General features: G+C 39.1%; 1 protein-coding gene across 1 annotated transcript in view; it reads right to left on the bottom strand.

Moving 5' to 3' along the window:
* SVEP1 (sushi, von Willebrand factor type A, EGF and pentraxin domain containing 1) overlaps positions 1-25,792 on the bottom strand; it is a 201,310-nt gene that overhangs the window by 138,274 nt on the left and 37,244 nt on the right. Inside the window, exons 4-5 of the mRNA XM_042963841.1 lie at positions 3,667-3,825; positions 2,120-2,299 (exon numbers count right to left, since the gene is read on the bottom strand). Of these exons, the coding sequence (XP_042819775.1) occupies positions 2,120-2,299; positions 3,667-3,825 (339 nt within the window). The remainder of the gene's footprint in view (positions 1-2,119; positions 2,300-3,666; positions 3,826-25,792) is intronic.

The raw sequence follows: 25,792 nt of genomic DNA on the forward strand, positions 1-25,792 counted from the left end.
GTTCGTTGCATATATGTTCAAGATTTCCGCTTGGGGCTATGTTCTCTTTCATTCCACTCTCTCTCTAGGTTCCAAATATGAAAAGAGTCTATTTCCCGGGACTATTCTCATGTCACGTTATCATTTTATATTTTTTTAATCTTTGAAACTCTGCTTTACTTTCAGAAGAGTTTCTTTTTTTTAAAAGTTTTAATGTTTTATTTATTTTTGAGAGAGAGAGAGAGAGAGAGAGAGAGAGAGAACGAACAAGCAGGGGAGCAGCAGAAAGAGAGGGAGACACACGATCTGAAGCAGGCTCCAGGCTCTGAGCTGTCAGCACAGAGCCCGACATGGGGCTCAAACACGTAAACTGTGAGATCATGACCCGAGCTGAAGTCGGAGGCTTAACCAACTGAGCCACCCAGGTGCCCCTTTCAGAAGTGTTTCTTGAGTTGATTTTGTTAACTTATTAATTTGGCTTTTAACTACATCTATTCATTGTGTCTGCAGACTTTTATTTCCTCTTAAGAAATCCTTTTGTTTTCAGAGATCTCCTATTTCTTGGAATCCTGGCCTTATTTAAGCACTGTAATTGCCTTAGAATCTCAGTGATTCCATTTGTTTCCCTTTTCTTTCAGGACTCTCTTGTTCAATTTTGCTGATTTCTTCTTATTTTTTTAATGTTTATTATTATTATTATTATTTATTTTTTTTTTTTTTGAGAGACAGGGAGAGAGCACAAGCAGGGCAGGGGCAGAGACAGAGAAGGAGACACAGAATCCGAAGCAGGCTCTAGGCTCCAAGCTGTCAGCACGGAGCCTGACGTGGGGCTCGAACTCATGAACCGCGAGATCATGACCTGAGCCGAAGTTGGAGGCTTAACTGAGCCACCTCAGCACAGGCGTGCCTCTTCTTTTTTTGTAGGTACACAGAAGAGGACGGGTTGGGACCTGAGTTAAGCAGACTCATACTTGCAGATGGTAAAGACTGGCAGATGATAACCACAGTGGTTGTCTCCTGTGGCTCACAAACGACCTCAGAGCCTGAGTAGGTGGGCTTCCCTTATGAGTGCAAGAGCCAAGAGAAAACTCCTTACCGTACTCCAGTGGGCTGTGTGATGTGGGGTCCCTGGAGCAGTCAAATCCTCAGCAAAGTGTATTGCCAAAGGATGCCTGGGGGATGTGGTGGGGGGTGAGGTTGCCAGATTTAGCAAAGCAAACAAACAAATGAGGAGATCCGGTTAAATTTGAGTTTTGGAAAATCAACACCTCATTTTTAGTATAAGTCAATCCCACATCTTGCATGGGACTCACTTACACTAAAAGTTGTTGTGTATCTAAAATTCTCGTCTCGCTGGGTGTCCCCTGTATATCATCTGGCAACTCTAGGTAGCGGGTGAATACTGTATTCAGAAGCTTGAAAAGGAGGGATTCTCAAGGCCTTTGGCTTGTTCCCCTCTTTTCTTAGATAGCCGTCTTTTCCAACCCGACTTGTGAAACCTTAGGGAGTTGTGTATAATAGTTGTAAGAAGAAGGAAAGGAGATCCTACAGATGGCAAGAGTGGAGGTGAACTAAGCTACCATGATATTTGTCTTTTCTCTGTGTGATGTGGGAGCCTCTGCTTCTACTCGAGGTACAGTCCCCATTTCTATTGGCCTGACTAGACTCTGTGATCTCACTTTGGCAAATCCCCACTCTCTACAGCACACTGTCTATTCCAAGCAAAGGCTGGAGACATACAAGTTGGCTCACTGCTCCCACTGCCGGACCCTCATGTGGCTCCCTGAGTCCTCCAATCGCATGAGTCCTCAAAGCCCTCATTCTAACCCTCTCCTTGGCACCCTATTTTGGCCGCTTGAAATCTGAGGTTTGGGGTAACCTGTCCATTTCCTTCCCAGGGAGGCCCTTTCTTTGCTCTCTGTCCGTTCATAAAAGAAACATAGAGGGCATAGTTTACGATGATGTGGTCAATTGAACTTAGTAGTTCTGACTTCCAATGTCCCTATAATTTTTTTCTCTTTCTGTGGTCTGTGGTCTATGAAATCAAAAGAAACAAAGAACTTCACTGGTCCATTAAAGGTTAAGTCAAGGAAATCAAGCAAGGCAATCAATAAACAATGTGAACTGGCAGTTTGCATACCTCTGCAGGAGCTCTCTGAACCGGACCACAAACCATTGGGTAGACACAGAAGGATGCTGCTTCCCACGAGGTCAAATCCAGGGTTACATCGGACCCCACAGGCTGCATTGAAGTGGTTGTTGCAAGTGTTCTGGACAAAGTAACCGTTTTCGGGAGGCCTCAGGGCAGGGCAGTGGACAACTAACATTTACAGAAAGAAAATAAAAAAGCAAAATTAGCCTTTTGCCTATGAAACAGCCTCCTTTCCTGTGTTTGTTTAAGAGAACATTTTACACACACAGCTAAATTACCCACATCATTCCAATTTACTGCATCTCAATTTCTAAGTGCATATTTGAAAGAAGAACCCATACATCTCACTCCTATTAGGTATGTATTTACTTCCAATTTTTTAAACAGACTAAATATATTTTAAGCCCTAAAAATGTTTTATTTTGACATCTATGTGGATATGAAATTTTCTAGTTCTTGATCTTCATAGGTCATAACCTATTTTCCTTCTTTTTTAAATATTTATTTATTTTTGAGAGAGAGACAGGGACAGAGCATTAGAGGCGGAGGGTAGAGAGAGAGAGAGAGAGAGAGGGAGACACAGAATCCAAAGAAGGCTCCAGACTCTGAGCTGTCAACACAGAACCCAAAGTGGGGCTTGAACTCACGAACTATGAGATCATGACCTGAGCTGAAGTTGGACGCTTAACCAACTGAGCCTCCCAGGCGCCCCTATTTTCCTCCTTAATTAAGGTGGCGTAAAACAAAGAATAAATTCAACAAAGTATGTTTGCTACAAATCCCAAGAGCCACAGCCTCTTGTACATGTTACAGGCTAATCACACAGTTTTAATTTTTGATATGAATAATATCAAGACACTTTACTCATAAACATATTCTCTTAAATGGATATAAATATCACCAGAGCCCAAACTAGCTCATTTGTTATATTTTTTGTTAAATTTGTGGCTTTTAGATTCATATTTAGATCTTTTTCAAGTACTAAATCTTTCTGGTTTCATAGTTATTGGGGTCTCAGATCTACTTTCTCTGGAGCAAGATATGGGTGTATGTACTGATAAGAAATGCTACTTAATAAAAGCAAAGGGGGGTACCTGGGTGGCTCTGTCAGTAGAGTGTCTGACTTCAGCTCGGGTTATAATCTCATGGTTCATGAGTTCGGGCCCCATGTCAGGCTCTGTGCTGACAGCTCAGAGCCTGGAGCCTGCTTCGGATTCTGCGCGCGCGTGTGTGTGTGTGCGTGCGTGCGTGCGTGCGTGTGTGTGTGTGTGTCTGCCTCTCCTCCGCTCATCCTGTCTCTCTCTCTCTCTCTCAAAAATAAAAAATAAAGCAAACATTAAAAAATATTTTTAAAAAATATAGCCACCTTGGTGCCTATGGTTATAATTAAAAGAAAAAAAAAGAACTTCCCCCAAATAAGATTAGAGAAAGGATTATTAGAGATCATTTAAAATAAAATGGATGGAAATATCAGCATCATTTTTCTTAAGAGATCAGCTTTTGTATTTCCCATTTGCCAAATGTGGGAGGCTTACCTTCACAGGTCTGGCCGGATGCCCGATATCCCTCCTTGCAGACACAGTCTTCCAGGGACGTACTTCCAGGTGGAGAGGTGTGATTTTCATCAGGACACGGAAGGCAAGTGCTGATTCCTCCTGGAGAACCTTCTGGTTTGTATGTCCCTGATGGGCAAGCTGTGGAAGTCCATTTTATATTAATTGATGGTAAGTGATAGTTAACATTTTTGAGACTAAGTAGGCAGAAAAAAATCCCAATAATAGCTTTCCATACAAATAATAGTATAATTCAAGCAAGGACAGAAGCAGAGATTCTTTTTTTAAAGAATAATGTAGTTTGGTATTTACAGGTTAGGATGTGGCCTATTCAGCCCCACAATTAGTTACGATTACAACACAACCCAGCATGAGATGCCTGGGCTTATTTGTGGGAAAAACCAAAACAACAACGCATGTTAAGGGACTAAAAGGAATCAGTGATACAGGACATATAAAAATTCTTAATAAATACTGTTGACTCTGTATTCTCCTACCCCCACCTGTGCAGCCCCACCTCCCCTACTACACTCTGGGATCGTCTGCCAGCAGAGGAGAAGAGCCAAATACGCAAAAACCAAGGAGCCCATTGTTTCTGTTCAAAGCACTTGTCTAAGGATAGAAGAAAGTAAAAGAGGGAAATAATCCAACTGATGGGAAATAGGCCCTTTGAAGAAAAAAGAATTATTAAGACCCTGCTGTCCCTGGCTCAGAAAATCTCTCTCTCTCTCTCTCTCTCTCTCTCTCTCTCTCTCTCTCACACACACACACACACACACACACACACAGATCAAAAGCAGGATCTAATTGATCTTGCTTCAATTTTACAGACACAGTGCTCTTTACTGACAATGTCACTTTGAATCTGTGACTTACTCTCTGGAGTTACACATCTACTACAAAATAACTCAAAACTGAGTAAGGAAATTGCCAAAAGGTGTCGGCTGGGTGGCTCAGTGGTTAAGCTTCTGACTTCGGCTCAGATCACGATCTCGCGGGTTCGTGGGTTCGTGGGTTTGAGCCTGCATCAGGCTCTGTGCTGACAGCTTGGAGCCTGGAGCCTGCTTTTTTTCCCGTGTCTCCCTCTCTCTCTGCCTCTCCCCTGCTCATGCTCTGTCTCTCTCAAAAATAAATAAACATTAAAAGAAAAAAAAGGACATTTCCAAAAGAAGGACTTGCAATGCTCAGCTAATTTGATGTAGCACTGTCAAGTACGTGTGCAATTATTTAACAATAGTAGCAACAGGGGCGCCTGGGTGGCTCAGCTGGCTAAGTGTCCATCTTCGGCTCAGGTCATGATCTCACACTTCGTGGGTTCGAGCCCCGCATCGGGCTCTGCACTGACAGCTCAGCGCCTGGAGCCTGCTTTGGATTCTGTGTCCCCCTTTCTCTCTGCCCCTCCCCCGCTCATGCTCTGTCTCCCTCTCTGTCTTTCAAAAATAAACACACATTAAAAAAATAATTTTAAAAATAGTAGAAACAAGTAATATATACTTGTGATACTATTTTATATAAATCATCTCATTTAGTCTACAAAGTATTAGTCAATAGTATTAATAGTGCTATTAATATGTGCATTAATTTTATTAGTATTTTGTCCACCTTAAAGATGAGACAATGGAGGCTTAGAGAGATTTGCTGACTTGAGTGAAGTTACTGAGGAGGTAATACAGCTAGAATTTTTTCTTTAGTAGTTAACATTGGTTTGCTACATTTTTATGACAAAAAAATCAAAGTTACATTTATCTTCTTCTTAATTAGCAAGTCACGTATTTCTAAATGGTAGCACATTCCTTTACCCTTCCTGTTGTCATTTGTTTAAGCTCTGTTTCTGAGAAGATAAGGTCTGGCTTATTTATTAAAAAAAAAAAAAATATATATATATGGTTTACAACAAAATTGAGAGGAAGGGTAGAGCTAGAATTTTAAAGTAAATATTTATATGGTATTTACTATGTCCCAGGGACTGTTCTACATATTTTATAAATATTATCTTTTTATATCTCCTTAAAGACCTATGAAGTAACTAATATTATTAATTTCCTTTTATAGGTGAGAAAACCAAGGCAGTAAGAGGTTAAATAACTTGCCAAAGTTACACAGTAAGTGGCAAAGCTAAGATTTGAACCTGGATAGTTTGTATCCAGAGTCCAGATTCTTTACCACTACACTTGCTGTGTCTTAAAACCAGGTCTCTTGGATGCTATAGTCCTTGTTTTAACCACTAGAATAGGCTAAAAATATAAAAGAGACAAGATTCACAATATAATGTAATTATTAGAAAAAAATAACCATGCTTCTGAAATTCTTGATTATATTTAAAAACAGAAGGTAACATTTTTCCATGATATTTAGCAGAAAATTCTAGGACTGGCTAGATTTGTGACAGTATTTAAGACTGAGAGAAACATTATAAAAATAGTTATAATGATATGTGACTTATGAAAAACAGCTCAGCAGAAAGAGAACATTGCAATCAAAGCATCACAGTATTAAATGTTGAATTATTACTGAATTATTCATATTACTGAGTATTTCTTTCCAGGAAAAGTTCAGTAAATATTTGCACCAGTCTTCAAGAAGATGCAAGACAACATGGTCTCTTTTATTTTTTTTATTATTATTATTTTAAAATTTTATTTAAGAGAGAGAGAGAGAAAGACAGTGCAAGCAGGAGAGAGGGCCAAAGGGACAAGCAAAGAATCCTAAGCAGGCTCCACACTCAGCACAGAGCCTGACGTGGGGCTTGATCCCATGACCCTGGGATCCTGACCTAAGCCCAAATCAAGAGTGAGATGCTCAACCGACTGAACAATTCAGGCACCCTGAACCTGGTCTCCTTTAAACAGAAGTCAGCAGCTGTAGGAGAAAATGATTAAGACGAACACTGAGATGGAGAAGAAAATTCTTTGAGACAGTAAAAAGAACCATAAAATTCCATAACAACAGAACTAAGTACACCTAGGAAAAGTACTAGTTGTGATATTAACACGAGAATATATTCCTTACTTGAAGATTTAGTGCAAAAAAAAAAAAAAACCCTCAAGTTTCAGGTGAAATTAACAAAAAGTGATTGACACCCAGGATAAAAGAAAAGTATAGCAAGCATCTAGGAAAGAAAAGCAAGCATTTATAAATGCAAAATCAAACTGATATTCCATTTCTCCTGTGCAAAAACAAATGGCAGGAGAAATAATGGAAATAAGATATATAGCTATGTGGAAAAAATATTATCAGCCCCGAATTCTATATCTAGGCAAGCTATTGGTAAATATGAGGAAGAGAAAGACATTCCAGGATATGCATAGCTTCTGGAAATAAAGACACATTTCAGTGACTGAAAAGAAATCAAATTAAAAACTCAAGCATGGGAAAAATGGTATTTAGCAAACAGCTTGAGATTAAGAAACTAGTAAAACATACAGTAAATCACTAAATATCTTGCTAAAATTGCAAAAATGAAAAAAAATATCAAATAAGGCCCTTTTTAAAAAGAAAGATAGATGATCTGGGGTGCCTAGGTGGCTCAGTCAGTTAAGTGTTTGACTCTTGATCTATAGATCCTGTGGTTTTCCAGCTAAGAAGCAGAATCTCATTTTAGTACCTTTAGTTTTTTAAGTCATGAAGCCATATCTTTATGGGCTGTATTTAGAGGCACAAAGTCTGGAATATGTGTGTATTCACGTAGTGTACATTTTGTACTTTGAATCACTTTGAAAAGTGTCTCAGAACATGGTTCATGGGATCAAGCCCCACACTGGGCTCTGAGCTGACAGTGCAGAGCCTGCTTGGGATTCTCTCTCTCCCTCTCTCTCTGCCCCTCCTCCTCCTCTCTCTCTTTCTCTCAAAATAAATAAATAAACTTCTTTTAAAAAAGAAAGACATATGATCTAAGGAAGAAAATAATCTGCATAATATAAAGAAGAAAGGTGTAAAATATGAGAGAAATTGGGAGATGAGTGGAAAGAGGAACAAGGGGGGGGTTCTCATTTCTTTTTAGGTACATTGATATGATAAAGCCGAAAGAAATTTGTACCTGAAAAAAACAAGTAACTATGAACAGAAAAAGACTGTATAACCTCCAAATCAGTGGAAGAGGGAAAAAAAACACCAAAGAATACAGATAGAAAAACCCTAGGAAAATAAAAAAAGAATAACAGAAAGAATGAAAAACAGAATAGCATAAACTAACATGACAGAAGAAAACCCAAACACATCAGCCATCATAAATAATATTCATGGACTAATTTAACCCTGTTGATAAGATACACACCTAAAATAAGCCAGACCTACAGGTCAAAAATCATTGGATGTACAAAGATACACTAAATACTTCAAAAACCTATAAATTACTACTTTAAGAAGAAATAGAAACTTAATACATAAAGAGCTTTATCCAATGCATGAAAAGAAAAGAATACTCCAATTGAAAAGTTGACAAAGAACAAGAACTAGAAATTTCCTACAGGAGAAATGAAAATAACCAAAAATCACAGGATAAACAGTTTAACCTCACTCATAATAAAGAAATACATAGTGATGGCTACATTTTAATTTGGCAAAATTTTTAAAGGATGTTGATACTCATTTGCCAGTAAGCATGTGAACATTCTCTCCTTCTCTGTAGGACAACCTGGGGGCAGACGCCAAAACCCTCAAGTGGAACCCTCCTTTTGATAAATCACTTGATTTCTGAGAATATGTCCCAAGTAAAGATGAGTAAAAACATATGTATAATTGTTGTTAACCATTTACACACTCAGCAGTGGCAATAACACAAACGTCAAGAGATGGGGGGGGGTGGGGGGGTTTGTTAAATTCTTATGACAATTCCATCCAATGGAATAGTAGCCATAAAAATACAAGTCTTGACATGGAAAATCATTCAAATTATGTAGCTGAGTGTAAAAAATGCAGGTTTCAAACACTATGTTTTATATGAGCCTTTTGGGCTAATAAATACATATAGGAAACTTCAAGGATATGATTTTTAAGGTTATGTATACATGGTATATATTCATGGTAGAATTACGAGACTTTCAGGTTTACTTTTGTTGATCTAGTATTTTCGAGTTTTGCTACACTGAATAGGTATTACCCGTGCAAAAAGAATTAAAAGTAAATAAAAATTATATGTAAAAGAAAGTCATTGTCTCAAATGCTGTATTTCACAAGGTTACTGGTTCTCTGACCTCGGAGATCACTTTGGTTCCTCCTTCTCCATCTTCTCCAATATCCAAATGGAAACCGTGTTTTTTGGATTTTTCTCTTTCCAAAATCCTCTGCGTTTCCCCCCTCCCTCCATCAGCATTGCCTTCTCTTAGATCTGAACTCATTATCTCTCATCCGGGTTTTTACACAGCTCTTTACTGGTCTCTTGGCCTCCATTTCTTCTCTTCATTCCACCATGAATGCTGTGCCTGAAGAGCTTTCTAAAATAGAAATGTGATCAAATCACTTTCTATCTAAAAACTGCACCAACAGGATAAGGCCTTCTCTCTTCACTCTGATCTTCACAGATCTTTGATCTGTCTGTAACATTCCTGTCTGTCTCCTACAAGGGATCAGTGCAATTTCACATCCTGGTTGGAACCTGCTTCAGAATCAAGGAGAGCCTAGTCTTGCATACCTCCTCCATCTCAATTTACTGGACTTGGGAGTTTGAGCAATTACTTAATTTTTCTGAGACTTGGTTTCTTTGTGCGTAACATTAGTAGTATGTCCCTTATAAATTTTGTTGTTAGGATTAGCAGAAATAATGTGAGTAAATGCCTGGCATGTAGTTAGCATTCAGTAAATTTTAGAATAAGGTCTCCAACTCTTAACTTTCTCAACAGATAATTATCCATCTTTTATAGATTTGTTGTGCCTGGTGGGTGCTTGGTGCTTGGCAAATATTACCTCTTTTATCTTCCAGTTAGCTTTGCCTTTGCATAAGCTCTCCTTTGTCTGAGTGAACCGCCAGCACCCTTCATGACTAACTCGTTCTTCACAGCTCCTCTTCTTCAGACAGATTCCATTGCCTTCGTTTCTGTGCCCCCAGAGTACATCATGCTTACCTCTGCTCTGGCACATGTCACACTGTATGTAAAATATGCAGTTGTCTCTTTCTCTCAGTAATATGAACATGCCCTTGTATGTTCAGAGTCTTCCAATTATCTGACCTAGCCATTAGCCATTGCATCGCCTGACCAAGTCACTCAATCAAAGAAGGGCAAGGGCAAACAGCTGTGTTGGAAGGTGCAGGGCGGGTTAGTGCGGAAGGAGGACTAAAGTCAAAGAGAATAACAATCAGGTGATGTGAAGGCATTGACCTTGGGGTCAAGACCACCGAGTTGCATGCAACCTTGGCTCTTCTGCTGACAAGGGACAGGGTCACCGGCAAGTGACTTTCTTCTCTTTTCCTACAAACTACAGAAGTTACAACTGATGATGGCCCTGACCTTTTCAATGCTAACATTTGATGATTCTAGAAATAGAATAATACTAGAAAGTAAGTTAAAGAAATCTTCCATAGGAGCAATCAGATTCGGTTTACAGATTCTACAATTTATTTTTAAAATAATATTACATAAAAAGGAAGCAATCTTAACAATATTACTCTCCAAACTGTTTTGAGTAATCAAGAGTTTATAACATTGGAGAACAGTGTTTTGGATAAAAATATCCAAAAGTACATTTGGAAATGTATTGTGAAATTCATAATGATAATGGAAAACAGACTTTAGGAGAACTATTTAAAGGCATTGCACAATTCTAGTGGGAGAGGTGTAATCAACTTCTTTGATACCCAAGGGGGAAAACTCCTCATCTAAAACCAAGCAAAAGTTGAAAATACTAAATAAAACCATGGTTTTAACAAGTTTCACAAGTGATGGTAAAGGGCCAGGTATGTTCTTTTTTTTTTGTCACGAAATGTTTCCTTCCTGGAAATGTACCAAATATTGTTTCTTAATTGCTCTTTTAGTTGTTAAAATAACCACTTTCTCTTTTCAGAAACATCTTGGCAGCTATCAGCTACTATTACTGGCAGTGTGATTCTTGAAATTATCATGTTGTGCTAACATCAGTCTTCTGCTCGGCTGACAGAGGAATCCTTTGACTGATGCAAATTAAAACATCAGCCAGTTTGGAATTTGTAAAATATAAGGGAGCCTCCATTCTCTCTACTCTATCTTATCCACAATATTAAACTGTTAGATGACTAGTTTAGCTAGAATAAACAACATCCGTTATACAGTAACAAATATTTTATAAACTTCCTTCTCACACATAATCTAAGATTAATTTTTTAAAACCGTGATAATTGTTAAGAGCCTCTTTTCCTTGCACAACTCATCTTTAAAGGTTAACGAATTCCTTTAAAGAATATAGTGGTACGGTAGCTACATCAGCTGCATTCAGGCTGTGTGCTACACCACCCCAAGGGTGCCCATTCAGGTAGATGACAGTGCCACCCCGGTTCTGCTCTATCTATGAAGGGCACCAAGCAAATGTCTGGGCTCCCAGAGACAGGTTCTTTATTATTACAACATCATGTTCCTCCTCAACTTTATGGATCTGGTCTGAATAAGGAAAATGTTCCTACAAAGAATTCTGTTCAAATTTCGAGCACAGGGATCCACCGCCCTAGAAGAGAACCAGTTCTCTTTCCCCATGCCGAGCCAATATTTTCATAACTACAAGACAAGGACGTGGGCATGCATACAAAGAACGACGCTTCTACCAGAGAGCCGAGATCCTTCCGATTTTCATTAATGAATTAGATAAGGAGACTTTTAACTGCCTTGGATGCTGCACAACTGAATCTGTCGTAAACGAATTAGGAGCCTGTCAGTCTCCCTGCCATTGGGTAGCTCATTTGGCTGAAGTGCAGCATATTTGGACTCAACTGAATTCGAGTAACTGTGTGGTGCCAAAGGAGCAAATGGCACACTCGCGGCGGGACGCCATGCTGCAAATAGAAGCACCTGCTCAGACTAGAGAGGAGATTACTGATGGATCAGGACAAGTCTATCAAAAAACAAAAACGAAAAGCCTCAAAAGACTGTGTCCAAAAGAGGATGCATCAGCAAAGTTATTATTATGTATTAAGAAATAACATATGTCACACACACACACACACACACACACACACACACACACACACGCATACACACACACGCTCACACGTAAATACGACCTGGCTGAGTACAGAATACAAGGTCTTTGGGGTTGAAAATTCTGTCTTCTTAATTGTCTTAAGGTGTCTACTGTCTAGACGAGAAATGTGAGATCATCCTAAGTTTTATAATGAAAACTTGGTGGGCAAACACTTTTAGTAGAGGCCACTGGGGATTTTAAAATTATCTTTAACCTTGTTTATTCTGTCTAAAATAGCTAATGACTCAGAATCATATAAAGAAGAAAATAAAATTTACTGTAAGCTAAACCACATTGGTTTAATGTTTGATATTTAAGTTGAATCCAGTTTTTTAATAATTATAAATAACTTTCATGCAATCATCTTGTTCTCTTATTTCTTTCATCCAGTGAAAATCTTTTCTCTTAAGCAAAATAGTATTAACTTCTCAAACTCATTAGACTATTGTCGAATTACTTTATATTTCTATATTTATATTACTTTATATTTGAATTAAAGTCAAATACTTTATTAGGGCTAAAAGTATATATCTTATTGTACTCTCATGAACACTGGGTAGTAACTTTTTTTAAAATTACTAATTAATCAGGCCATTTTGGAGCCTGCGGAGGCCTGCTGGGAACAGGACTCCTAAAATGACAAACATGTCTGGAAGGCTGTGGTCCAAGGCCATTTTTGCTGGGAGCGCACAGTTCTTAAAGTTGAAGGTGTTTATGCTCGAGATGAAACCGAATTCTATTTAGGCAAGAGATGTGCTTATGTGTGCAAAACAAAGAACAACACAGTGACTCCTGGTGGCAAACCGATAAAAACCAGAGTAGTCTGGGGAAAAGTAACTTCTGTGCATGGAAAACAGTGGCATGGCTCATGCCAGATTACAAAGCAGTCTTCCTGCTAAGGCCATGGCCACAGAATCCGTGTGATGCTGTACCCCTCACGGATTTAAACTTACTGAAAAGTAAATATAGGTGTAGATTTGTTCTCTTATTAAAAAATAAAATAACCAATTAATCAATTATCTAAAAGTGAAATCCTATGAGTTTCAGTGCAACAGGGTTTCATCTTGAACTTAGGGTGGATCTACCCCTGAGATTCAAATATGTGTAGGTCTATTGCTTGAAGAACGTGAGAACGTTTTGGGAGAAAACACCATCCATGGAAGGGGTGATATTCAAAATATTACAACTCAGTGGCACGACCACTGATCACTGACAAGAGACATTAGCTGTAGCATCAAGCAGAATTCTGCAGGCCCACCCATATGCCAGATGTTGCCTCTACAGGTGCTGGACCATGGGATAGGTGCCAGTGACCCTGGAAAAGGGGTTAGATCAGTGAAGGAAAATTCAAGAGACTTAGGGCAGTAGCCGTTTACCAATCAGTACATAAGTATTTCAATATCTCAACAACTTTTACAACTGGACTAATGCATAGCTGCTGAATGTTAGCCTTTCCTAAGGAAAGAGAGCAGTGGTGCAAGTTGAATCTAAGAACAACCTTGGCAGTAAGAAAGGAAGAAAGCTCTGAGTATAGTTTTGTGTTTAGTGTCAAATTTGTTTCCCTGTGGTCTTATAAGGAGTGGTAAGTGACGAGTAAAGTCTGAGGCCACACTCGCCTTCAATAAGGCTTTAAGATCTTTGGTAGTTTGGAAATGTGTTTACCTGTTGTTTTCCATGCTCACTGTTGTTACACTAATTATACCTAATTATTTTATGATATGATTGATTCTGTAACCTCCATACATACAACTCTTGTTCTAGGTTACATTCAGTGATTTCTGTCCACAGATGCCGAATTAATATTCCTGTAACATCGTTCTGAACATGCCACTTTCCTGCTCAAAAATCTTCAATGTCTTGCAGTTGTCAGTTAACCAAAGGCCATCTCTGTAGCATGGAATTCAAGCCCGAGTACAGTCTAGTTCCTACTCCCTACCTTTCTTGCTCTGAACCCCACTATGTTCACAGATGTAGCCCGTTCATCCATCCATACAAGCTATCACCAGTCCCCGTCACGGGTCTGTACTTTCTGTTCTCCACAGTGGTATCTCCTATTTCTAACTGTCCAAGTCCTATCATTCAAACCCGGTGAAAATCCCATTACCTTCATAACTAAATATTTTTAGAACAGTGATAGCCTTTTGTGTATCATACATGTCACAGCATTTTAATTTTCATTCAATCTCAGTTGCGTAGAGCCGGATCAGCTATAACACTTTGTTCATGACACACATGCTGACTTCTTTATAGTTATAGCTCCATTTCATGATAAGCTACTTTAAGGCAAGTTTGGGACAATAATGATATCTTCCAAAATATCTAAAAGATATTTGACAGTTAAAGGAGTCAATGGATAGATTGAAATGATTTCCTTCTGGAGTTTCCATAAAACCCTTATTCCACCTGGCATTCATTCTGATATCTGTGTGGTCCAGTCACTGCACCTTGAAGTAGTCCACTCATGAAGCAATATTTTTCCTTCCATATTCCCATGTTAAAATGTTTGGATTATTTTGTGAATAATCTGTGTGTAAATAAAATTGCAAGTTTCACTGTGTCATCACCTTTCTCCCATGTCATCCATTAAAGCAGGGTGTGGTGCGAAGGACCAAGTGCAGAATCCTTGGATGAGAATTCTGCTAATTATTACTGGCTCTGACACTGTCTGCCCTTCTCTAAGTTATATAACCAATTGAAGACCTTGTTTTGCCATCATGACACGATGGGTGATCATGTTTGTAAAATTTCATGACCCTCTGTAGAGATGAAAAGGGTATGACAGGTAATGGGCTACAGGGGACAGGGAATAACACAGAACTCCGTCTGTACCCTTACAGTCATTCCACTTTGACACAGATGATTAAGAGGGGTAAAGTGCCATGTTATATGACAACACATAAGAGAGACACTACCTAGACTCGAAGCAGGGGTGGGGTGATCAGGTAAGCTTTGTTGGTCAAAGCGATCTCAGAGCGAGACCGGATGAACCATGCACACCAGTGAGAAGTGTAGGCGGAGGGCGATGGCATTCAAAACAGAGGCATCGCCATGTGCGGGCCCAGGGGCAAGAGAGAGCATGCCTGAAAATACACGTGTTCACTCTGCCTGGAGTACAGAGAGGCCAGAAAAGAGAGTGAGTGCCAAAACCATGAAGGTTGGGTAGGCCACATTCGAAAGCTAGGAGTTTATCCTTAGAACAGTAAGAACAATGACAATGTTTAAGCTAAGGTACGTGACAAGATCACTTTGGGTGACTTCTGGAGACTTATTCTGAAGGACCGTAACATTTCATTCTCAGACACATGGCATGATTCAGTCACTTCCATTTTTCCCTATATGTAAGGATCGTTTAAGAACTTTGAGCTTTGATGAATGGTTTTTTTTTTTTCTCTTTTGCTTAACTGCAAAAAATCAAGATTTTCTCTATAGCTTTGTCTAAAATTGTTAGCCTTTATTTATTGATCTTTATTTTTTTTTCTATTTCACTTTTGATTTCAACAGAAACAAAGTCATCACTGGGTATAATATGTGGGAAAACTGATACCGCTGTGCTTCCACAAAAGGTGTCCCTAAGTAAGTTAACACATAAAAAGTAAAACCACAGTCGGACTGATACAACCAACATGGAAAAACCTGTCCCTAGAGAAGATCTGATGCACACAAAAAGCAGAGGAATCTGTTTCTGAGAAGAGGGAGTAGGTGCACTTTTTCTCAGTCTTCCTAGTGGTACAACTAAAACCTCTGAATGTTACATATAAAATAAACATAAAATGACACTGATACAAAGGCAGACCAGCTAGGGACCTTGAGAACCAAAGCCCAACATGGCAGTGAGTCCCTTGGGCTTCCTTTTACCTCACATATCCCAGACTTAGGGCTACAGAAGCTGGCAATCCAAAACACCAATGGGAATGGACAAAAAAAACCCAAAACAACAAAATACTGCTCTCTCCAGCCAAAGGATGAAGAAACAGACGCCTTGCAACTTAGGACACTTTTAGACAAGAGCCACTCAACTCCTCTACTCCAGCCAAACACCACACACACAAAAATATAAATATAAATATAAATATAAATATAAATATAAATATAAATATAAATATAAATATAAATATAAATGAAATAAAATGAAATAAAATAAATAAAATAAAATAAAATAAAATAAAAACTGTGGCCCAATGCAGCCATACCAGGCAGAGACCAAGTGGGAAGTCTAGATTTCTACTCTTACAAAGCTCTAGCAAGGCACCCCAACGCCTCTGCAGGTGGTATCAGAGAAGGTCAAGTAGTCTTTCACACCAGTGGAGACCATAGAGGTGAGCACTGTCTCTCACTTCCACACCCACCAGAAAGTAGCAAAGGGTCTTTCCTCTGCCCCCTGCAGTGCTGTCAAAGCCAGCCCGTGGAGAGTCAGAACTTTCATCACCACCAAGCAGCAAGGAGGTCCCCTCTTTGTAGTGACTGGGGAGCAATAAGGAGGCCTTCCTAGAGCCAGAAATCCCATCTGCAGCCAGCAGTAATGAGAATCCCCTCACACACATTCATATCAGGGTCACTAGTAGCAAAATGAGGAATGTAGATATCTATGTTCACTTGGCAGGCATAAGGCAATGCTCATCATCCCTTTCTCTGCTGAGCGAATGATTATTTAACATTCTTGAAATGACAAACTTATAGAAATGGAGAACAGATTAGCATTTGCAAGAGGTCAAAGTGAGGGCAACTAGGAGTAGAAGGGAAGTGTTGGGGCTCTACAAGAGCATATTATGAATCCTTGTGGTGGTGGGGCTGTTGCGTATCCTGACTACATCCATGTCAGTATCTGCACTGTGATATTAACTATAGTTTTGCAAGATGCTACCACTGAGAGAAACTAGGAAAATGATATAGGGGATTGCTCTGTATTATTTCTTTTTTTTTCTTTTCTTTTTTTAAATGTTTATTTATGTTTTTGAGAGAGAGAGTATGAGTAGGGGAGGGGCACAGAAAGGGAGACAGAGAATCCAAAGCAAGCTCTGAGCTGTCAGTGCAAAGGCAGACGTGAGGCTCAAACACATGAACTATGAGATCATGGCCTGAGCTGAAGTCAGGTGCTTAACAGACTGTGCCACCCAGGCACCCTATTCTTTATTATTTCTTTAAATAGTTTTTTTTAATGTTTATTTATTTTTGAGAGAGAGAGAGACAGAGACAGACACAGAGCATGAGCAGGGGAGGGGCAAAGAGGGAGATACAGAATCCAAAGCAGACTCCAGGCTCTGAGCCGTCAGCTCAGAGCCTGACACAAGGCTCAAACTCACGAACCATGAAATCATGACCTGAGCGGAAGTTGGACGCTTAACCGGCTGAGCTACCCAGGCGCCCCTGTATTATTGCTTAAAACTGCATGTGACACTACAATTCTCTCAAAATTAAAAATGTAATAAAAATTAAAAAGCAAAAGGCAGGAACGCAAAATTTCAAGGTACATCCAAGAATATCCAAGATCAAAACACTGTATTTTAAAGTCTGGGGTACACTACATAGGTGTGGTTGGTCGGTAGTTGGAGGTTATTTCTTCATGGCTAACCATTGCCTTACAGATACCTTGATCTGTGAAACAGAATACCATGAACAGTGTATGTAAGCACTAGCATGACTAGAAATTCATATTCCTTCTGCTTGAAGTCATAAATTGACCTTCTTATTCATAATTGGTTTCCATAAAAGTTTACAGTTCCTCATGGGGGTCACATAATTCATTTCAAATTATTCTCAGGAAATATATATATTTTCCTTATTACTGTAAAAGAGATTTGATAAGGTTTTTTAAACCAAAAGTTTCTACATAAAAATTTATCGATTTTAATGTATTTTATTTTGTCAGTTTAGAAATCTATTAATTCTAGTAGTTTCCAATTTACTTCTTTGTATTTTCTAGGTTAAGAATAATACTACATACAATAGTAAAACAGCTCTTTTTTTGTTTAAAATATTAAATATTGATCGTGAAACAGATGTTGAATGTTGCTTCAACATTAATGTTTATGGTTGTGCCTTCAGTATTTCACAGATAATGTGCATTTGATTTGTCTTTTCTTATAACTTGTTCCATAGTTCATGACATATTTTCATATACCTGCTTCCATATTTTGACAAAATTTATAAATCTCAAGTTTCAATGGAAATTTTCCTGACCGCTAACATTATCCTACATATAGTAACAATGATATGCTTTATATATTCGCTAAATGATTGCTAAAGTGGTAAAAATCCACATCATCCCGGAATGCTGTCTTACACTGCTAGATGAATTAAAACACTTTCCCAAACTATCAATCATCAATATATTCAAACAGCTTTACACACACACACACACACACACACACACACACACACACACACACACCACTGTTTTAGGACTGGATTTGGGAAATAATACCAATAACTAGATAACATAAAAGAGATAAATGTGTTATTAGCCACTTCCTATTGTTGAACTCAGCCTTCCAGATGGCTTGCTTTGATTCTAAGCCAGTGCTTCTCAGGGTCAGTAGACTTGTTCACCTTCACTTCTCCAAAAAAGGAATGGAAAATTCCCAGGAAGTTGGGAACCAAGCAGAGTTTCCATATGTTGTGTTCTAGTATCTGAACATACAGTTCGCTTTATTTATTCATTCATTCTTCAAAGTTTATTAATGCTTACTCTAAGTCCCTGTGCCATGTAGCAGAGGTTATTAAAAAAAGAGAGAGGGAGATAGATACAATCCTGCCTTAAAGGAATTCATAGAATAGTAAATAAAAAAAAAAAAAAACAACTACCCCGAATGATAATACCATGTGGTGGGTCTTAACAGAAAGAGAGAGGTATTTAAAAAAACCAAAAACTCTAACCCAAACTCACTGCTAGAGCAATGAATCTATGCAAGAAGGGATGAAAGGAAAAGTTTCACAGGAGAAGTGAATTTGTTGTGAACCCCGAAGTACCAGTAAGACATAGAAAAGATGTGGGATATTCTAGGCAAAGGGGACCAAAACGCGCAAACATGGAGCCATGAAAGGCCTTGACGTGTGTGAGAAGCCGCAAGGGTTTGAGATAGCTGGAGGAGAAGATGCTGCAATGGTCGTGACCAAGAGATAATTTAATCCTAGTAGAATCACGTGGCTTTGATGTTTCCTCTACAAGTTTAAAAAGAGATCCAGTAATGCTTTTTGAATCTTATGTTAAAGCATTAACTCAGTTTGTCAGTACAGAGCACAGTTTCCCAACCCCAGTACTATTGACATTTGGGACTTGTTGATGATGGTTAGTGTATTATAGGATATTTAGCAGTATCCCTGGCTGCCAGCCACTAGATGACAGTAGCTCCTTCCAGCTGGGACAAACCATATTGTTTCTGGGCATTGCCAAGTACCCCCTGGGGGGGCAAAATCGCTCCCTGTTGAGAATCACACTATAGACTGTAATAATTTAAGTTAAGCCAAAAAAGGGGGGGGAAGGGCGCCTGGGTGGCTCAGTAGGTTAGGTGTCTGACTTGGGCTCAGGTCTTGTGAGTTCGAGCCCCTCGTCGGCCTCTGTGCTGACACCTCAGAGCCCGGAGCCTGCTTGTGATTTCACGCCTCCCTCTCTCTCTGCCCCTCCCCCACTCATGCTCTGTCTTTCTCCATCTCTCAAAAACGAATAACTGTTAAAAAAAATAGAAAAAATTTAAGTTAAGCAAACACTTACTATATGCCAAGCTTCCTAGTGAGCTTTTTGCACACATTATCTCATTAATTTTTATAACAATCCTACTATTACTAGCCCCATTTTATAGACTAGAAAACTGAGGTCCACAGAGGTGAAAAAACTTGCCCAGAAAAACACAGTAAGTGACAGAACTAGGATTTATGAGTAAGATTAACGCCACTAACTGCACTCAAGAACTATACATACAGATATCATACATATATGTATGATATATACAGATGCTAAGATTTATATATATCATATATAAAAAAAGTAAGACAGATATATATGCATTTAGCATACTATGGGGCACATCATGATTTTAGAGAGTCTAACTTTCTCTAGCTTGGGCTGTCATTTTCAAATTGCCAACAGTGGCTATCACCCAAACTTGGCTTATCATCTGTCATTCAGTAAAGTATCAACCCCGTGCAGACCCCACAGAGCCAAACATTTGGGATGCTGAGCTACAACTTGGAAGCAAGAGTTGCCTTTAAATACAACCTGGAAAGAGCATCAAAATACTTCTGGATCATTTCTTTGATGGAGAATGACCATGCAATAAGCGCTATGGATGGATCGTGGGCAATCTAACGGCTCAGAGACAATACGGACACTAGGATCTGAGAGAACTGGGTGTGCATGCTAACTGCTTTATGGTTGAATGGCATTAGGAAAATTTCTTAAATTCTTTAACACTGTTTCCTCTTCTACAAATGAGGAACGTAAATAGGGAAAAACTGCAAGAGGCATGCGGTTGTAGCATGAATCTTTTTAGAGAAACAATTTCCAGAACCTCAACATTGACAGGTACTCTTACCTAAGTTGATGTAGCAAAGAAAGCATCCACAGCACCTCTTCACAACTGCCCTTCATTCATTTTTTTCAAAAGAAATGTGTACTTTTCACCCCTTGAATCTTACTACGGTGCATTGTCCCAAGGTGGCAAACCTTCAGCACAATTCAAAAATCTTGATATCTGGAAACCTTTCTTTAATTAAGGTACCATAAGCAAGTCCTCTAAGAAATGTTCCTTGTTTTTCACATATCCCAGTTAAAATATGATTCAATATTTCCTGACCTTAGAAATGGAGTATTTTGGCTCGTTTCTGGGATGTTCTGAATTCAGAAACATTGTAGGCTGGGAAAGTACCAGTAAAGGCATTGTTCCTTTACCACCTTTTCTTTCCAACTTCCTGACTACTGTCCAAGAATATGTCACTTCTTTAGAAGAGTCCAATGAGGGCAAAGCAAGGAAGAAAATGTCGACGGGAAATATTGAAGGCAGCAGCAACTTCTATCCAGCTGAGAGACTCAAGAGCAGGCTCTCTGCCTTATTCATCAATTGTGAAAATCTAAAGCAATATGCTGGCCACTGGAATGTGCATTAGTTTATTTAGCCTTTTTCTCTCAGAAAATATTTGGAGGATAGGTTTAACTGTGTGAACCATTTTCACAAATAGGTTATATATAGATATTTGTCCATAGATTAAATAAGCTAAATCTATGGCTCCAAGATTTTGGTAAGGATATATTAATGCACATTCTAAGGTAAAATAATTTTATCAGAAACTACTGGATTGCTAAAAGTTTATTGAAATTTGTATTGTTTTGATTTTCCCAGACATAATTAAACAAAGCTCTTCCATATTAAATAGTCCTTTAACGTGTCCTAGTAAAGTCTCTAGGGGACTTCCCAGAAACTTGTGAAAAAGCGAATGGTTATAATGATTGGGTAACAACTACTTTTGCAAGTCAAAAGCATTCCAATTCTTCAGTTTCAATAAAATTGAAAAAGGACCAAAGGGAACAGTCAGCTAATCATCTCCAATATTTTTTTGATGATAGATCACTCATTTATTTTTGGCACATAACTCAGGAGGAACTCAAAGAATGAAGTGACGTCAATGTCACACAACTCTTTCAAGCTCCATCTACGCATTTGTATGAAGGTTTTCAGCACTAAGACCTACAAAAATGAAAAAGAGAAATGAAATTGATGTCACATATGCCTTTATTCTTATAGCAGAAGTCCACGGGCACATGAATTAATTAATGATCCATCCCATGAAAAGATGAAATCTCCAATAGCATCTTATTTCTACGGGGAGTAAGTACCAAAAGGAGTAATAGCTCTGACAAATTATATACAAATAACAATTATAATAATAACTCTAATACTTGATATCTAACATCAATTTTGATCACAGAAAATTTAAAAATTAATTTCAATATATATCCACAATTTTCATGGTGGAGAAGTAGAATTCTGTGATCAATAAAAGGCTTTAGAAGATAAAAACTTACTGTATTCGAATCACATGGTACCAGGAGAAGGGAAGAGATGTAAGAAAACAAGAAACCACTCAAAGTTTCTCCATTGAAAAAAGCTGCTTCACAAACGAATATTACCAGAAGGAATCAAATTTGTTATAGTACTGAGATTTCAAAGGGTACATTTAAAAGTGATATAACACTTTTATTTTAAAAGGCAATACTGAATTATGGAAATACCATCTTTAAAAATCTTGCTGAAAACTTTTTGATAGCTATTTAAAAATCAACAAGGGGTACATGGGTTTTTAGTTATTTTAGGGGTGACTTGAGCAAAATATTTAAGGACTGCCAATTAGCATATGTTAAATGTTTTTCTTTGCATCCTTTTTCTTGTTACTGAATTTACTTATAATGGGGCTAGGAAACAGAAGGAGAAAAAGTAAGATTCTATGATGAGAAGCAGGAATTGGTTATAATCCTTATTTTCACAATTTTAGAATACTGGATATATTTTTATGAGTACTCCTAAAAGACACAACATACTGACTTTGGGAGATTCCAGTTCAAGATAATGATATAGGAGGATCCTGGGCTCACTTCATCCCAAAGGACACGCTGACTCTGCAGCTACCTATGGAACAACTTCCTCTGAAAGAAACTAAAAACTGAGCAACCACTACGAATCAGACAAAAAAGAGAAGGCCCACTTCGGTGTGTAGGAGAGACTAGGACATCATCTCATCATAAACCCCATCCCTGCCCGGGGTGACCCACCAATGGGAGGAAACTCAAAGCCCAGGGCATCTCCTTGAAGAGTGAAGGGTTTGAATCCTACATCAGACACCTGAACTTTTGAGACCTACACCTGAGAGATGAGCCCAGAAAACGTCTAGCTTTGAAAACCAACTCAGGCTCCAGGCTTGTGTTCACAAGCTGCACAGGGCCGTAACCAACCCAGAAGCGGGTCTCTCAGGAATCCCTCGATTCACCTGCCCCCGCCCAGCCACCTGCAGCCAATCCGGAGGCACCCAGACCTCACATGATGAGGCTCATTTGCTAACCCTAAAGGGTCGGCCTGGTGGGCAGGCATCTCGCACAGCTCACAGCTAGAAGCCTGCAGGCTGGCAGGCGCTATCTTCACACTTGCTAGCCAACGGGCACCATCTTGTTTGTTTCAAATGCAAGGTTTTTGAGGGTTTTTTCCCAGCACGTGCCATCTGTATGAAGTCTCTCTGCCACATTCTATGGTGACAGTATCTCCGGTCTGGGGCCCTGACTTTGCAGCTGCAGCCTAATAAAGGCTGCCCCTTCATCACCTGGCTCTGGTGGCCACGGGCTTGTGCTCCTGGGTCCCACAGATGGTATCAATGGGAGGGAGAGTTCTTGGCAGGCTACCACCGCCAGGGCACTGCAGAGACCACACCCCCTGTCTTTCTTTCAGAGGCCTGTTGCTTGTCCTGGAGCTTCGGCCTGCAAGCGCAGCCTCTGGTTTGGCACACAGATGCTTCCTGCTGAGAGGGAACAGAGGCAGGTGGATGCTATCTTGGTGCTCTCCCTCCGCCTGCTACAGCTCACCAACATCTCCCCCACTGGAGCACATACGCTCCACTGGAGGTTCAATTTTTCCAACTGCCACCCAGGGGACACCTCTAGATCACCTGGCTCTAGTGGCCAGGAATGCCAGGGCTTATGCAAGCATTCCCACAAGACTATGTATATTTGCATACTTTAAAAGCTGCTTCCTGAGGGTCTGGCTTCTAATCAATCTGTATCTAGATGCTAACCGCGCTCATCCCATTTGGGACGCTGTCAGGTCTTGGCACACTCTTAACAACTGAAAGCCATTGAAAATAAAAATGGCTGCTTGGACAATCACAAAGGTTTGAGAGACAACGAAAGTTAAGTTTCATCTCCTTATAGGAGGTCATTGCTTCAAGACTGGGAGAGGTGGCTGTTTTGTCTAATGCATAGACACGAACACAGAGAGTCAAGCAAAATGGAGAAACAGGAATATTTTTCAAACAAAAGAACAATATAAGACTTTAGCAGAAGAAACCTTGATAAAATGGAGATAACTAATTTGCCTGATGCACTTCAAAGTAATGGTTCATAAAGATGCTCACTGAACTCAGGAGAATGGATGAGCACAGTGAGGACTTCAACAGAGAGACAGAAAATATGAGAAAGTACCAAACAGAAGTCACAGACCGGAAGAATACAATAACTGAGCTGAAAATACAATTTACTGACTTGGGAGTTCGGTGGTGTTTCACACCTATGGTTGTAGGCATCTAATTTTATGCATTTCCCTGTTATAAAATCGTGATAGACTGGAAAATGCACCACCAGGACTGAATACCCACCTCATTCAGTGAAAAACTGAACAAACTAAACTATTCTAGGCAGCAACCTTAAGTTAGTGGGAATCAGTGTCAACCTGCTAGCAATATTCTCTCATAAAAAGCAAATAGGAATACATTGTACAAATTCCTTGTACCTTACAAACCCATTATTAGGCACTGCTGGGGATGTTTTTTGGGGGAAAAAAAAGTCAGCTAAGCTCTGCTCAGAGAACAGATTTCCAAATGTTTTGGTTTCCATTCAAGAATTTGTAGAGCTCTCTGTCCTCTCTCTTTCCAAAGAAATGACATAATATTTAGACAAGAAAATATCTGTGTGCAGTAGGGGGTAGGGATTCATGTGCATATATTTACATGCATAAGATATTTCCACACAAATATTTTAGTGTTTCTATTTCTATGGTGTATCCTCCTTTTATGAAAAATAATGTAACTGGGGCTTCCGCTTTTTATCAAGCCCTCAGCCTTGGCCCTTATCCAGCTATAATTTCCAATCTGCGAATCATTCCAAACCCACTGAAATAGAGTCAATGTCTGCAGAGAAGCAGTGTCCTCAAGACGCCTATTGTCTTCATACTCTGTATCTCTCAAATCCCTTCAGGGGAAAGTTTAGAACAGCTGCCCTTGCATGGATTTACAATGAGAGTTCACTGGCTATTCACAACTGATTTGATGACCTAGCCATCCAAAATGACCAATCCAGATATCAACCATAGACTGAATTTGATTTATTGTTGACAAAGTTTAACCAAATGTAAATATTTTACATTAAAAAAAAATACATTCTTGAACTTTTCTTACCATGTGCCTTTGGGCTAGGGATCCTGTGGTCCCCAAGCCAGACATGGAAACCATGCATTGACTGAGATTTCAAAAATGAATTCTCGTCTACTTAAGATTCTGGTATTAAACTTGACCTCTTACCTACATCCTTTTTTCTTTAGCATTTACTCTTCTTCTGAAGGTAGGCAGTGGGGATATAAAATGGTCCTTCAGTGCCTGTTAGAATCACTAGTTGGATGAGGTAGGACAAAGAAAATAGTTGGGTGTGGTGGAAAAGAGAACCAGAAGAAGCATGAAGAAAGGTCTGAGGAAAGAAATAGCACGGTATTTGGTGGAAACCATAACTAGTTCCAGCTTTTAGCTCAAAGGGTAAAGACAGGCCAACTCAGGCAAAGCCTTTATGCCATGCTAATAAGCCTGAAGTTTATTCTATGAGTGAGCCATAATTAAAAAACATTAAGCAGATCTGCATTTTATACAACTCCTTTTCTTCTTTTCCTTCCTAGTATTCAGTTAAAACATACACTATTTTGTGGGTAGAAAATGATCAAATACTGAAGATCTCAGAAGGGTCCAACTAATACTTAGCAAATTTGAAATGATATTTTTAATTGCGTGTTTGTTAAATACCAATCTCTATGGCCAGACTGTAGGCTCTGGAGCCAGACAACTTAGGTTCACCTCCCAGGTCTACTAGCTATGTGACTCAGGACAAGTGACTCAACCTCTCCAATTTTTAGCTTCCTTGGCTCTTCCTTGGTGTGTGTGTGTGTGTGTGTGTATTGATATATATTGATATATATTGATATATATTGATATATATTGATATATCAATATA

Source organism: Panthera tigris, chromosome D4 (genome assembly GCF_018350195.1).
Source record: "Panthera tigris isolate Pti1 chromosome D4, P.tigris_Pti1_mat1.1, whole genome shotgun sequence".
In the NCBI taxonomy this organism is placed as follows: Eukaryota; Metazoa; Chordata; class Mammalia; order Carnivora; family Felidae; genus Panthera; species Panthera tigris.